Source organism: Bos indicus x Bos taurus, chromosome 26 (genome assembly GCF_003369695.1).
Source record: "Bos indicus x Bos taurus breed Angus x Brahman F1 hybrid chromosome 26, Bos_hybrid_MaternalHap_v2.0, whole genome shotgun sequence".
Taxonomy (NCBI): domain Eukaryota; kingdom Metazoa; phylum Chordata; class Mammalia; order Artiodactyla; family Bovidae; genus Bos; species Bos indicus x Bos taurus.
In genome coordinates, this window is record NC_040101.1 from 17,189,831 (window position 1) to 17,204,593 (window position 14,763).

Below are 14,763 nucleotides of genomic sequence, written 5' to 3' on the forward strand. Positions count from 1 at the left end.
AAGCACTGTGTTGAGCACTTTACGTACAGAATGTTATTGCAAACTCCCATAACCACAGGGCAGTAAAGTCAATTATAATCTTCACAGTTTTAAAATCAAGACAGGTCGAGGCTTCTCATTCCTCTTCTGCAAGAGGGGAGATGGGACACTGCCCAGAAGCATGAACCTGATGGGCTGGCTCCAGCCTACAGCTGGGCTCCCTGATGCCCACAGATCAAGCGGTGGCCATTCTAAAGCTAAGAAGCTAGGGGCCGTGTCCTACCCAACTCCCCCACCCAAGTTATACCCTGGAGCCCTCAGGGTTATCATCTGAGACATAAGCTCAGTGGTGTACTTCAAATGCACTAACTCCTGGGCCAGTTCCTACCTAGTGGCTAACAGGGTTGCAGACAAAGAGCAGGAGCCCGGACTCCACTGCCTTCCAATAACTGAAGTCTGGGAAGTCCCGGGCACACGTACCGCAGTTGGCTTCCCCTCCAAAGGCTGGTGGGCAGAGGCAGTGGTACCTGTCCGGTCCTTCTGGAACACACGTGCCTCCATTCTGGCAGGGCTGTGAGTCACAGGGGCCTACCAGAGAGATGCCTGTTAACAGCCTGGCACATCTGCCCAGAGATGGAAGGGCTTTGGCCACCCTGCCCCACCAGGGCCCAGCCCCTTCCTTTCCTGGGATGCACTAGGAAATTGGTCTTAACACCTGTAGCAAAGATGAGAAGGACAGCCAATGAGGGGTTAGGGTGTGGGAAGTAACAGATACTCAGTGGTGGGCTCAGTTAATGCTCTGTGTGAAGCACAGGCTCACTGCGGATCTGCCAATGCGATCTGGCTCTGATACTGGGAGCACATGTTATAGACTGAGTTATGTCCCCACACACACCCATTCATATATTGTTGTTGTTCAGTTACTAAGTCTTGTCTGACTGTTGTGAGCCCATGAACTGCAGCATGCCAGGTTTCCCTGTCCTTCACTATCTCCCAGAGTTTGTTCAAACTCATGTCTGTTGAGTCAGTAATGCCATCCAACCATCTCATCCTCTGTCACCTCCTTCTCCTCCTGCCTTCAATCTTTTCCAGCATCAGGGTCTTTTCCAATGAGTCCACTCTTAGTATCACGTGGCCAAAGTATTGGAGCTCCAGCTGAAGATGGTGAAGGATGGTGAAGATGGGGTGGTGAAGTTGAAGATTTTTTAAAACTATGAATTTTTAAAACTGTAAAACTATGAAGATTTATTCATTCAGTCCTTCCAGTGAATATTCATATGTAGGATTCGACACCCCCAATACCTTAAAAATGTTAATATATTACTTAGTGGTCACATGATTATAATTAAAGTGTATACTTTTGAAAGGTAGGAATTGAGAGTAACTGTTGGTGATGGACAGGGAGGCCTGGCGTGCTGCGATTCATGGGGTCGCAAAGAGTAGGACACGACTGAGCGACTGATCTGATCTGATCTGATCTTGGGCACCCAGGCCTGCAGTCCTATCAGCTGGAGTCTCATGGAAACGACTGGGGGTTCATTAACAGTGCCAACAGTGGCCTTTAAATGAACGACTATTATGGGTCAGGTACTGTGAAATTAAAAGACGCTTGCTCCTTGGAAGAAAAGTTATGACCAACCTAGACAGCATATTAAAAAGCAGAGATATTACTAACAAAGGTCCATCTAGTCCAAGCTATGGTTTTTCCAGTAGTCATGTATGGATGTGAGAGTTGGACCATAAGGAAAGCTGAGCGCTGAAGAATTGATACTTTTGAACTGTGGTGTTGGAGAAGACTCTTGCGAGTCCCTAGGACTGCAAGGAGATCCAACCAGTCCATCCTAAAGGAAATCAGTCCTGAATAGTCATTGGAAGGACTGATGTTGAAGCTGAAACTCCAAGACTTTGGCCACCTGATGCGAAGAACTGACTCCTTGGAAAAGACCCTGATGCTGGAAAGATTGAAGGTGGGAGGAGAAGGGGACAACAGAGGATGAGATGTTGGATGGCGTCACTGACGCAATGGACTTGAGTTTGAGTAGGCTCCGGGAGTTGGTGATGGACAGGGGAGCCTGGCATGCCACAGTCCATGGTGTTGCCAAGTCAGACATGACTAAGTGACTGAACTGAACTGAACTGAGCTGAGGGTTACACATGCATTATCTCATTTCACTGATACAACCAAATGAAGCAAGTACTGTGAAGCCTCATGTCACAGACAGGAAGCTGAAACTCAACAAATAGAAGTCACATGCTGAAGGTTAGCTACTTGAAAAGCGGCAGAGCTGGGACTCAAACCCAAATTATTCTGCTTTCGAAACCGCAAGTCCTTGACCTTTTATTTCTGAGTGGAAACAACCAGGCTTTCAGTTCCTGCCAGCTGTCAGAGGCCAGCCACCTTGGAACTTTAAAATAAGATGCCCAGCAGATCTCCTAACCCCAGGTAGGAAGAACCCTCCTGTCTGCACACAAGCCTCTGGCTCTTCAGGGGCCAGGCACCTGGCCTCATTAGGAGCAACAAATCCACACAAGCACTGATGCCAAGACAACCAACTTTCATGCTCCTGCATCCGTGAGATGCTCTAGACCCCAGAGTGATGAGTAGGGAGGGCCCACTGGGGAGCCAGGCCGAATGATCCTAATGGGGTTGATAAGGCCTCCTGTTTGCTGGGGACTTTGTAACTGATGAAGCACTTGGGTGGACATCATCTACTGACTCTTCCCTAGGGGTCCATGTGTGGTACCCTCTACCATCCAGAGTAGGGAGACAGGGAGTCCAGACGAGGGGCAAACATTGCCCTCATTTTACAGAGAAAGAAAGTAAGGCTCAGGTATCTTGCCCTGGGTTTGGTGCTAGATATGAAGTTTTCTGTTTGCAAAGCCAGGGGTCAGTGCATGCCCTGCTCAGCCTCATGTCAATGCAGAGTCCCAGTTAAGGAAGTAATTCCAAAGCTTCACTTCATTCTCAGTGAAAAGATACTGCTGAATGAGGGAAACATTGAGTATCACACAAGCATGTTGCTCTGCCCCTGAAATCCCCGTGCCTCTGCCCTGGAGCTGGGTCCAACCCTACTCACTGCCCCAGGAGTACAAATGCCCCTTTGGGAGCCAGCCTCGTCCCAGGGCAGAAAGAACAGGAGAATCAAAGAGGCAGACTGTACCTGGGCAGGTGGTCCTGTAGCAGGTGGTGGGGTGGGTGAAGAACACTCTCTTCCAGCTACGACCCAAGAAATCAAACAGTACAGATCAGAGGTTTAACAGGAAAGGTTATTTAAAATACTAAGCTGACATAAGATGCCAATGCAGAAGTGACTCAATAAACCTGTTTTTCCCCCTGATTCCACCCCAACTTTTGTCTGCACATGGAGTAGGAAATGTTTCAAACTACTCAAAGGCAATTAAAAAAATAATAATAATTTAAGCTGGCTATCCTGCCAGAAGTTAAGAGATGTCTGTGTTCGATACTCTGAGCTACATGAACAGCTTTCTTGGGGACAGCAGAATGAGTGGGGGGCAAGAAATACTGGGATTAGTCAACTGGATTCTGGCTGTGTGACCTCAGGCAAGTTACTTTCCTTCTCTGGTCCTCAGTCCCCTCTTCTGTATAGTAACTCTATTGGGTAGTTTTCAACTGTGTTCCTTGGAGCCTTGGTGGAGAGGGAACGGGACTGTTCATGGCTCCCCCAGTGCCACAGCCCTGCCCCCAACCCAAATGTGCTTTTTCTGGTCTGCAGGACAAGCGTCCATGCAAGCCTCTACTGTAGTTCAGGAGGGTGTGCAAACCACTGGCTGGTCTCAATGATCCCTGAGGCCGGTTTGGTTGCCAACCTTCTGTGGCAACACAGGGCCACCATTTCTGTACTGGCTTCCATGCTCCATCCGTCCCCATCATTACATCAAGTCCTCAGCTATCTGAAGAGACAATAGCCTCTTTCAGGTGGAGAAGAGGGCTCAGAGGGCTGAATTAAGGGGCCCAAAGTCACACGGTTATCAAAACAGCAGAGTTGGGATCTGAACTCTGTCTCGGACTCCAAAGCCCACGCATCTTGCCCTCTGGGTCACCCCTCCCCAGTTCTCCTGACTCTGCAGGGTCACACACTAGCCAAGGCAAGAAGGGGTCCTTGTCCCTCAGGCAGGAAGCCCTCCCCTTGCTTGGCAGTAGCTCCACAATGGCCTCATCTCTAAGGAGATTCTCTCGGGGCCTTGGCAATAAAGTTCTCTAAAACTTTCCCAAGAAGGCTTCTCCCAGTGGGATCCCACCCCAGTGCTGCCCAGCTGAGGGACGGCTAATGGGGCTCATTGCTAGGGCAGGAGCTTACCTGAGGCCAAACATCCACTTGGGATAAAAGCCAAGTCAATTCTGAACTCAAGGGGTTGCTGAAGTCAAAATTCTGCCAAGCCACCAGCTCATTAAAGAGAACTCTTCTTCCCTTCTGTGTGTACTCCCCGTGACAACCTCATAAAACCACACATCCAAGCCCAGAAAGTTCCACGGGCCCTGCCCTCCCTACCCAGCCCAGCACTGGGAGCCCATGCTACTGAGCAGACACTGTCTAGGCCTTTGCCTGGACCTGTCCTCAGCTTGCCGCCCCACCCCACCACCTGCCACCTCCCTCAGCTCTAGACTCAGATGCCACATTCTCTGCCTTCCCTGCCTACTGTAATTAAAAGTGCTCCCCACCCCAACCACCTATTCACCCTGCTCTGTCTCCCCACCCCCACATTCTCTCCCCAGCAGGCACTTGGCGTCACCTAAGAGCTCCTCTAGCTACTTACTGTGTTCACTGCTGCCTCTTGCTCAGGGGGGCAGATCTGTTTCTGAGATGCTCATGCAGATTCCCCAGGACTTGGGGCAGTGCTGAGAGCTCAGGAGAGCCTCTGCGAAGATTTCTTGAATGAAGGGCTTGATGAAAAGCCTATTATATGCATTATTCTAGAAGCCTTGATGTAATAACTCCTACATGCTCCAGACAAGTCCTCTGGGGTAGGTCCTATTCTCATTCCCTTCCTGAACATGGGAACAGACAGCAGAGGGTCCCAGCTCATTAATGGTGGTGTCCCCAGAGTCCGAGCACAAAGCCATTAAGTGTACTCTACCCACCAGCCTCTCCTGGGCCTCCCAACCTCTGGATGCCTCAGCCCCACTGCAACCTGGTTCTGACACCATTCAAGATTGTTGACGGACTTCCCCGGTGGTGCAGCAGTTGGGAATCTGCCTGCCAATGCAGGGGACACAGGTTCGATCCCCGGTCCGGGAAGATTCCACATGCCGCAGGGCAACTAAGCCCGGGCGCCACAGCTACTGAGCCCACGAGCGACAACTACTGAAGCTCATGCACCCTAGAGCCCCCGCTCTGCAACGAGAGCCGCCGCCGCAGTGGAGGCCCACACAAGGCGGCTGGAGAGGCGCCCCCACTTACAGCTAGAGAAAGCTCAGGCACAGCAGCAAAGACCCAGTGCAGCCATGAAGAAACACAATGATATAAAGACTTTATAATTATATGTAAAGGCTGTGCAAGCAGCCCCTTCTCCATGATGTGCAAGAAGCAAACAGGCCCCTCTCCAGCACTTGGGAGGCTCTCTCTGGACCAAGAGCACTGGGGGCAGTGACTGTGTCCACCTCCTTGTCACACACCGTCCAGCTCAGAGGGGCACTTAAACAGTTCACCAGAGAACAAAGAACTACCTCCATTCACTTGAAAGCTCAGGTTCAGAAGAGAGCCTAGAAATGGCCTCTGACAGCCCCATGCCCCACTTCCTCTGATCCACGTGCGGGGCACGGCCCTTCCCTGCCAGGGTGGTGTTTGGACTTGGCGTTGGCCCAGCATGGCCCGTGCAGCTTCTCGGCTGTTCCATCTCATTGCTGTGTACATGCTCTGACCTCATCGCAGAGGCCAGGCCAAGGGGCAAGACGCAGCTGGTTCGAACGCTACCCTGGCTCTCTAGAAAGGACAGATGGGTCGGATCATGAATTGCTAACCAGGGGCCATACTGGAGGTGATCCAGATAAAGTGCCAAGGGACGGTCTGGGGAGTCTGCAGGGCAGTGGCCAGCAGGGGCTCTCGAATGCCTGAGCTCCTGTCCTGAAGAATCCAGCCTCCCCCACGACATCTACAACTGGAGTTCATCCAAGGATCTTATTTAAGCCTCTTGCTTTGCTCAGCCCCCATAAAGGTGGAAACTGGTACTCAGAGGAACCAAGTTACCAGACCACTATCCCACGTCCAAACTACTGCCCTATCTGACCAGTTTTTGGCTGAGCCACCAGCTGTCCAGAATGGCTGTGACCTGCCCCACTCACCTACCCTGGGTGCCTGGCTGGTGGGTCTACAAGACTCTGACACTGAGTACCTGCGCCCTGCCTGTGTCCCTGAAACTCTGTCCCTGTCTCCCTCTCTGGTCTACTCCGATCCCCGTCACGGGCTGCACGGCCAAGGCCCCAGAGAGCCATTCTCTCTGCAGCCCACGAGCCCCTGGCCAACCCTGCCCAGGCCGAACCCTCGGGGTCTGAGCTCAGACCTTAAGGACAAACCTGGAGAAGGGACAGAGGGCAGCCAGCACAGCATCAGTGCCCCGAGATCCTCTCCAGCACGGGGCGAGGCCAGCAAGCTCCCTGATCGTCTCCAGAGTCTTGCGCTCACAGGGGTGAGGCTGGACCTTGCAGTCTGTATCCACCATGCATGCCCAAGACAGGGAAGACAAAGTTAACCCTCATTCCCTGTGGTCCCACTAACCCTTGCCCTCACTCCCTCTCAGCAGAGGACACAGCGGAGGGCCAGCCAGTCTCCGAGCATCTCCTCTGCACAGGCCCCGCCCCTCACAGCTCTCCCATCCTGTGCACACGTGTATCTTTCATACTACATATATCACTCCAGCTCCCGGAGACCCTGACAAAGCTGACTATGCATACAGGGATCTCACCCCCAGATGAAGCCTCCCTGTGCTGACAGCGTGGGGAGCTGGCTCCTTCCTCCTCCCAAGCAGTAGACAGGCTCAGGGCCCACCCCCTTACATTGGGGTCCCAAGCCCCGAGCCTCTCGATCCCTCAAAGACAATCTCAGGATTCCCAGCCAAAACCCCCACAGGGCCTGACACAGGGAGGCTGGACAAAGCTGAGTGTCCCAGGGCTGAAGATGCTAGGTCCTGTCCCTCTTCCCCTACTTCCCTAGGGAGCCTCCTGTGTCCTGACTTCTGGCCTTGGGGAACCCTCCCCACCCTTGCATCCCACTTCCATATGGGCAAGGCCACTCCTTCCCAGCTGGGAGGCCCTTACTCACCTGGAGAGGCGGTGGTGCAGATCGAGGAGCCGCTGAGGGTGCTGAAGAGGCCGTTGGTGGCGTCATCCACCTCCTCGGCCATCAGCACGTGCTGTTCCCTTGGCTCGCTGGCCAGCGAGTGCAGCTCCTCCCACCTGAGTCCCGGCCGCAGCAGAGAAGTCACAATGGCTCGTCGCCCCACGCTCACCCACCTCCTGCCCACCCATCTCCTAGACCCTGGGCTCTGTGTGGACAGCACCACCAGCCACCAAGGCAGGAGCCCCCTAGCTGCAACCTCATCCATCTAGGATGCAAGGAAGGTCTAGACGTGAACCACAGAAAGACAGGATGCTGAGCTGTGGGTAGTAATGTGTGCATGCTCCAGCAACCCACCAGTTTCCTCAGAGGAGAGCCTCCCACTGAACTGCCAGCTCTTATTTGAGACTCAGTCCTAACAGATCTAGTCATCCGGTTTTATAACTTTTAGCTGATGAGAAAAATTTAACCAGAAAGGAAATGAAGGAAAGTGGTTTGTGGTTCTAGGTGATGCCAAGAGAAGCACACACAGGAACAACTAGTAATAGAAAAAATAATAATAATAATCCTGATGATTATAAACCATGGCCATAAGAACTCAGAGGCCAGCAATGCAAGGCCATGTAGAGATGGGAACTGGCATAGTTCAACAACCAGAGGGCACTGTCAGTGCCCAGAATAGAAATGATGGGTGGGACGATGACCCTAGGGCATGAAGAAGGGTTAAAGGATGTTGGAAAAACTCTGTCTTTAAGAAGAATAGGCAGTCAGTAACCCATTTAGAATCTTACCCATCAAAAAGTTCATCAAAATAGACCAAGGCTTGGCAATACAGCAAAACATTCATGGATCTCTAAATCACTTCATGTAAAACTCTGATTCTCCTCTGAAACCACAGAAACCAGCCATTTTATCCAGTACCTAGGACAGCGCCTGGCATGAAGGAGGGGCTTCTTAGTTCTAGATTTACAGTAGCTTTGACTGGGCAGCTCTGCTAGGCTCCACCCTTAGCTCTCCCAGCTCCCAAAGAGACCTTAAAAGCTCCCTGGGTAATCCAGATGCTCAGCCAGAGCTGAGAATCCTCAGAGAATGGGTTTAAAATACACTAAAGGCAGGCGGGGAGGGAAGAGTTTGAGCGGCATCAGTCTTTAATCTCACTACAGTGGTTCTCAGACTTTAGTGGTATCAGAATCACCGAGGACCAGAGAAAGCAGAGACTGAGGCTCCTTGCCCCAGAGTTTTGGATTCAATGAGGTGCGGCCCAAGTGCGTGGATTTCTAACAAGCTCTAAATAATGCTGATGCTGCTGGTCCAAGGAACACGCCTGGAGAACCACTGGTCAACGGTGCTCCAACCTTCTACTAGGAGTGGGGGAAGGGGTTAGGTGGGCCTGCGAGCCCAGCAGGCTTCCTCGGAGGCTTCCTGTGTCTGCAAAACTCGGGTTCTCAAATCTGAGTGATACCCTGTCTCCTGAGCAACTGGCTTCTTAATTTCTCTACACCAGGAATGCTCAAAGTATGGTCTGTGGCCCAGTACAGGTCCCTAAACTTCTCACCCTGATTCAGAATCTCATAAGCATAGATACCAAGCATTTATAAATTAACTGTATGGCAACTTGACAGAGCCATTTTTATGTCTGTTGGGTCAATTAATAAGAATTTGAGCTTCTATTTTGTCTTTGTCTTTATTTCATTTTTCTGGTAATTGTAATTTTTTTTAAGCATCAGGGCATAATCCATTAGGGAAAAAAACTGGACCTTCACCACATATAGTTTGAGAAGCGCTCCTCCAGCTAGCAGCTGGAGAAGAAAGCCCCAGAATGGGCCAGTGTTTCCACCTTGTGGGGAGTTCCATCCTCAATGACAGGCCTTGGACAACTATTATTCGTAAGACACGGTTGGGCAGGAGGGTGGGCAGGGAGCCATAAAGCAACACCCTTCTCCTCTCTCAAGGGGTTTATGTTCCTTATATCTGGGAACACAGAAAGAGCCAGCCATAAGGCAGCTTGCGTTAGTACCAACTTACAACGACAGCAACACGGTGCTGGTGGCTGTCATCATTGCACCAGGACACGGCACAATCAGGACAGCCCCATGGTGCCCACAACCTCAGTCTCCAACCTTCCTTTCTGACCTGCACTTGCTGGTCCTCGGAGGTCCTCTCACCCGACACTCGGGTGATCTTATTTAGGCTTTAAACACTATCTTCAGTCTCCGTCTCGATGCCTGTCCCTTCTCCTATGTGCCAGACTCTTCCATCCAACTCCCTGCTCAGCCTCTCTACTGAGATGGCCAATATGAATCAGACCTGCCCTGTCTAGAACAGCATTCAATTTCCTTTCCCAGTCTTTCTCATGTCATTCATGCTGGGGCTCAAGCCAAAATCTTCTATTCTTCTCTCATACACCCACGTCTAACACACCAGTCACTCCACTGCTCCACCTTCCAAGCACAGCCTAGATCCAGCCATTCCTTGGCGGCTTACAGCTGCTGCCCTATGACAAACCACCATTAAACTGCACGTGAGCTGCTCCACCATCTCCTAGATTCCCCACTGCCCCTATCATCGCCTCTCTCGGTCCCATCAGTCTATTCTCCTCTTGGCAGTCCCTGTGATCTCCTAAAAATGTAAGCCAGTTCATGCAATTCTCCTGCTCAAAACCCTCCACAGACTTCCCACACTACTCATTACAACCTTCAGTCTCCACAATAACCCACAAAGTCTCCAGCCCAGATTCCTGCCCACCTCTTCCACCTTATTTCTTGTAATTCGCCCCTTGCCGGTTGGTCTCCAGCTGCTCTCTGGCTGTCTTGCTGTTTCTGTAAGACACTCAGCTAGCTGCTGCCTCAGGGCCTTTGCACTTGCCATCTGCCTGCCTTGCCTGCTCTCTTTTGTTACTTGGAAGGCTTGTTCCTCACTCAAGTTTCTGCTCAAAGATCAATTCCTTGAGGGAGCCTTACCAGACTCCCCTTATCTAAAATAGCTATCCTCTTGGGAATTCCCTTACAGTCCAGTGTTAGGACTCAGCACTCTCACTGCTGGTTCAATCCCTGGTTGGGAAACTAAAATCCCAATAGCTGCATGGCACGACCTCCCCTCCAAAAATAGCTATCTTCTCTACTCCCATCATTCTGTAACCTCTTACCTACTTTATTTTTCTTCTCGGCATTTTATGTCCACCTGAAATTACTTATTTATTCACTCACTTGTGTGTTATCTAGTTCCTTTCCTAGAAGGAGTTCCATGAAGGCAAGGACTTTGTATAATATTATTGTCTCTGTATCCTGAGAACCTAGAATAGTGTCTGGCATGAGGAAGACAACCTATGTTTATTGAGAGAATAAGAAAAGTACAGTAGCCCTTCCAGATCCATAGGTTCCACACCCACAGATTCAGCTCACTGTGGCTCCTGAGCTATGTTTGTGATCCACAGATATGGGAGGGCTAAATAAAGGACTTGAACATCCGTGGACTGTGGTGTCCTGGGGTAGGGAGTTGGTTCTGGAATGACAGTACTAAAATTAGTAGAGATGTCTGTGTGCAGGCACAGTGCCAGGACCAGAGTCATTTCACTTGATACCCACAACTAGACCCTCATAGAGGTCATCTCCATTTCTAGGGCTGAGAATATACCACCCCCCTCTCACCAGGAAGGCAGATTTCAGCATCTGGAGAAACATGATGGAGAAGAGGGGAGCCAGACAGAGACTGGTCTCAGGTTCACCAGAACACTTTCTTGGATTATTCAACTTGAAACGGGAGAAATGAGCCTTCTGTCTCCAGGATGGACCTGGGAAGATGGGACCTGGGGTGCTGCCTGCACCCACAGTCCCAGCTTCCTGAGGAAGCCGGGCTGAGAGAAGAGCAGAGACAATTGGATGGGGGACAGAAAGAGTCTAAAAGGCAGCGAAATCCTCAACTCGTGCTGACCCTGAGAGAGCCCTGACCCACTGGTGCAGTTATATGAGTCCCTGCATTTCCACTTCTGCCCAGATACGTTGGAGTCAAGTTTCTGACCCTTGAAACCAAGTGTTCAGACTAAAGACAACGCAAACTCTCAGATTTCCAAAGAGTTGGAGTTCCCTGTGTGGTAGCAACAATACAGCAAAGTGAGGAAAAGACAGGTCCCCGAAGATCCAGGATGGTTTTCCCAGCTCCCCTCTCTGCCCATGGCCGTAAAGCCCTCCAGGCTGACCCAGAGGTCTGACCCAGCACAACCAAATCTCTTACCTCGGGAAGTGGATGCCCACGGAGAATACAGTGACGCCCCTCTGCTTGAGCTGTTTGGCGGGCAGGGCCACATGCCCTTGGGACCTCCCGTCAGTGATGATGATGAGGACCTGGGGCACAGAGGCATTTCTGCCCCCTGGGAATCCTTTGCGCAGAAGGTATTTCAGAGCAAGGCTTGTCTCTGTGCGCCCTCCTCTGAGCTCACCCAGAAGGAAAAAAAAGACGAAATAGCCAGAGATCCAGGGGTGAAGTTGGAATGAGAACCTGAGACAACAGCCACCTTCTCCCAGCAGAGGCTCAAAGGGATAATTCCCACATGATTTGTGCACTCTCTCACCATCTAAACCACAGTGATGGAGCTTCCCAGGTGGCACCAGTGGTAAAGAATCCGCCTGCCAATGCAGGAGATGCAAGAAATGTAGGTTTGATCCTTGGGTTGGGAAGATCCCCCTGGAGAAGGAAATGGCAACCCACTCCAGTATTCTTGTCTGGAGAATTCCACAGACAGAGGAGTCAGGTGGGCCACAGTCCATGGGGTCACAAAGAGTCAGACGCAACTGAGAACACACACAGTGTTAAATGCATATATTAAGGGGAAAAAAAGAGAGAGAGGGAAAGATCTAAACCACAGTGATGAAGAAAAATGAATTCTTCCCCTGGACTCAGCACTCAGCCTGCACATGTGCTGTATTATATAATAACGTTATTCATGTATGCATTTGCTTTCTCTCCCCATGGTGGCTCCAGGGCACGATTCTCATCATTTGTCTAACACCCACCTCCTATCTCCCCATCCCTGAACCATTCCCTTCTTGTTACAGCTCAACACGTCCTTGGGAAAGCAGGTAACTGAGCTTGGTAAGGATTTCTGAGCATGAATGGTGGGCCTTTGATGCAAGGGTCATTTTCAAGATCAAGCCTCTGTGTCTCACTTCCAGGTTTGGGGTTGGGCATTGGGAAGTTGAACTGTTTGACTATTTTCAGAGCAGGGCAGATGACTATGGTCCCATCTCATCAGGAGGCTAAGACTGTCCATTCCTCGCAGTGCAGTTATGGAGACTGTTGGCTGAGCTTGGAATCCCAGCACAGAATCCCGACTAAATCTCACCATAGGAGGCTCGTGCCCACATCCACAGAGGGTGAACTGCCAGCTCTGGGTGTCACCTAGGCAGAAAATAATGACTTTCTGCAATAGATTTTGGGCAAAGCCTTTCAGTGGATGGTAATAGATGAGGAATCCCCTGCTCAGAGACCAGTAATACTAACTGCTAATATTTACTGTCCACCAAGCACCACTAAGAGTGTGTATAAAGGTGCTTGGCTCATGTAATTCTCACCATAGCTCTGAGACAGGTGAGTTCCGAGAAGGGCCTTAGCTAAAGTGACACAGTTCATGGGTGGTGGAGGTAGGACTTGAACCCGGAATTTCCAGAGTCCAAGTTCTTACCATCGCATTATACAACCTGCCTCTCCTCAGCTAGTGGAGGTCAGAACTGCAGTTTAAACCCAGTCAGGCTGATTTCTGGAGAAGGCAATGGAACCCCACTCCAGTATGGATGGAGGAGCCTGGTGGGCTACAGTCCATGGGGTCGCTAAGAGTTGGACACGACTGAGCAACTTCACTTTCACTTTTCACTTTCATGCATTAGAGAAGGAAATGGCAACCCACTCCAGTGTTCTTGCCTGGAGAATCCCAGGGATGGGGGAGCCTGGTGGGCTGCCGTCTATGGGGTCACGCAGGGTCGGACACGACTGAAGTGACTTGGCAGCAGCAGGCTGATTTCAAAGCCAACGGTCATTCCTTTGAGGGGGTTGGCAAATTAAAGCTTTGGGGCAAATGGGCACAGAAAATGGGTGCCCATTCATTTATGTACTATCTACACAGACCATGTGGCCAGCAGAGCATTACGATATTTACTGTATGGCTCTCTGATGAAAAGGTTTGCTGACCCTGACTCTGTACTACTGCCCAAACGGTCACAAAACACTTTTCTCACTGAAAGCCAGGAGCTCTCTGTGGCTTCCCCTGGTGGTGATTCCCACGAGCCTCTGGCTGTGATCCTGCAGCCTTACTTTCTCAGCCAGCCTGAGCTTTCTCTCCTGAAAATGTGCCCTTCTGTCATCCATCTAACCATCACTTCTTTTCCTGTTGGGTTTAGTACTTTGGGATCAGAAAAAAAGCACTTGTTCGCCAAAAACCCGTTCTCATTTCTCATACAGGTCTGCCTTCAGCCCCTCCAGCGTCAACTTTGTTCTTCCTTTTCAACCAGATTTTCAGAGTGGGTCTGGGCCCCCTCTTCAGAGTCACCAGCCTGTGGCCAGAGATAAATTAAATTTCAAGGACAGGAGGGCCCAGGTCACTACTCCATTGGCCTCTGTGGTGTCCACCCTCCAACATTGCTCAGCACACAAATGCCCGCACCAGTCACCCTCTCCTGCACCTGCCCTGCTGACTCCAGCCAACCAAGCTCAGGGGAGATTCCCAATGGCTTCTGACCCCCAGCAAGTGAGAACAAACCCCGCTGTCTCCACTTTCCTTATTTCTTGGAGCGTTCCTCACTGAGTCTGTTCTCAGCTCAGCAGCTGGCTCCAGAACTAGAGGTCTGAGTCCAGAATCTAATGTTTTGCTAATTTCTCTCCAATGGGACTAATCTAGGTAGAAAGTGAAAGTTCACAGATGGACTGCTGTTTATGAGACCAACGCACAGACTGATCAAGAACAAGGATCCAGATACTAAGACCTGTGGTATACTGACCAGCTAAACTTGGCAAAGTTACTCAGCCTGAGATTCCTGTTAAACTTGCTAAAGTAGGGAAAGTAACAGTACTGTGTGAGGGTTAAATGCCTCCTGGTACCTAGTAAGCACTCCATCAATGGTCATTATAATGACCACCTAGCAGTCTATTCCAAGAGGTTTATCTTTTGAGTTCATCTCAAATTCTAGCAAGCACGAAAGTCCCTCAGGCGACTTAATAATGTGGATTCTCAGATTCTACCCTCCCAGTGTGCAAACTGGTGGATGTGCAACCAGGCCCGAGAATCTACATTTTACACCCGCCTCCCTTCCCCCACCCGCCGTGATTCTGGTACACGTAGTGCATGGAACAGACTTCGAAAAATAATTCCTAAGAACGCTCGCTGTAGGCACAGGGATGTTGATCACAGGAGTTTTTGTTGGTGGTGGTTTTGGCAGTGGATAAAAATCCTGGAATCTAGCTAAATGTGTTCTTTTAGGGCAGTGGTTCTCAACCTTTTTTGGCA

The 14,763-nt window shown here is 50.6% G+C and overlaps 1 protein-coding gene across 8 annotated transcripts in view; it reads right to left on the bottom strand.

The window, feature by feature from the left end:
* The window catches only part of VWA2 (von Willebrand factor A domain containing 2), a 51,352-nt gene that overhangs the window by 9,873 nt on the left and 26,716 nt on the right, over positions 1–14,763 (bottom strand). For all 8 annotated transcript variants that reach the window (XM_027529246.1, XM_027529241.1, XM_027529240.1 and 5 more), the window contains 5 exons: positions 11,502–11,696; positions 7,257–7,390; positions 6,512–6,644; positions 3,141–3,196; positions 460–567 (listed from right to left, as the gene is read on the bottom strand). In XM_027529246.1, the coding sequence (XP_027385047.1) occupies positions 460–567; positions 3,141–3,196; positions 6,512–6,644; positions 7,257–7,390; positions 11,502–11,696 (626 nt within the window). The remainder of the gene's footprint in view (positions 1–459; positions 568–3,140; positions 3,197–6,511; positions 6,645–7,256; positions 7,391–11,501; positions 11,697–14,763) is intronic.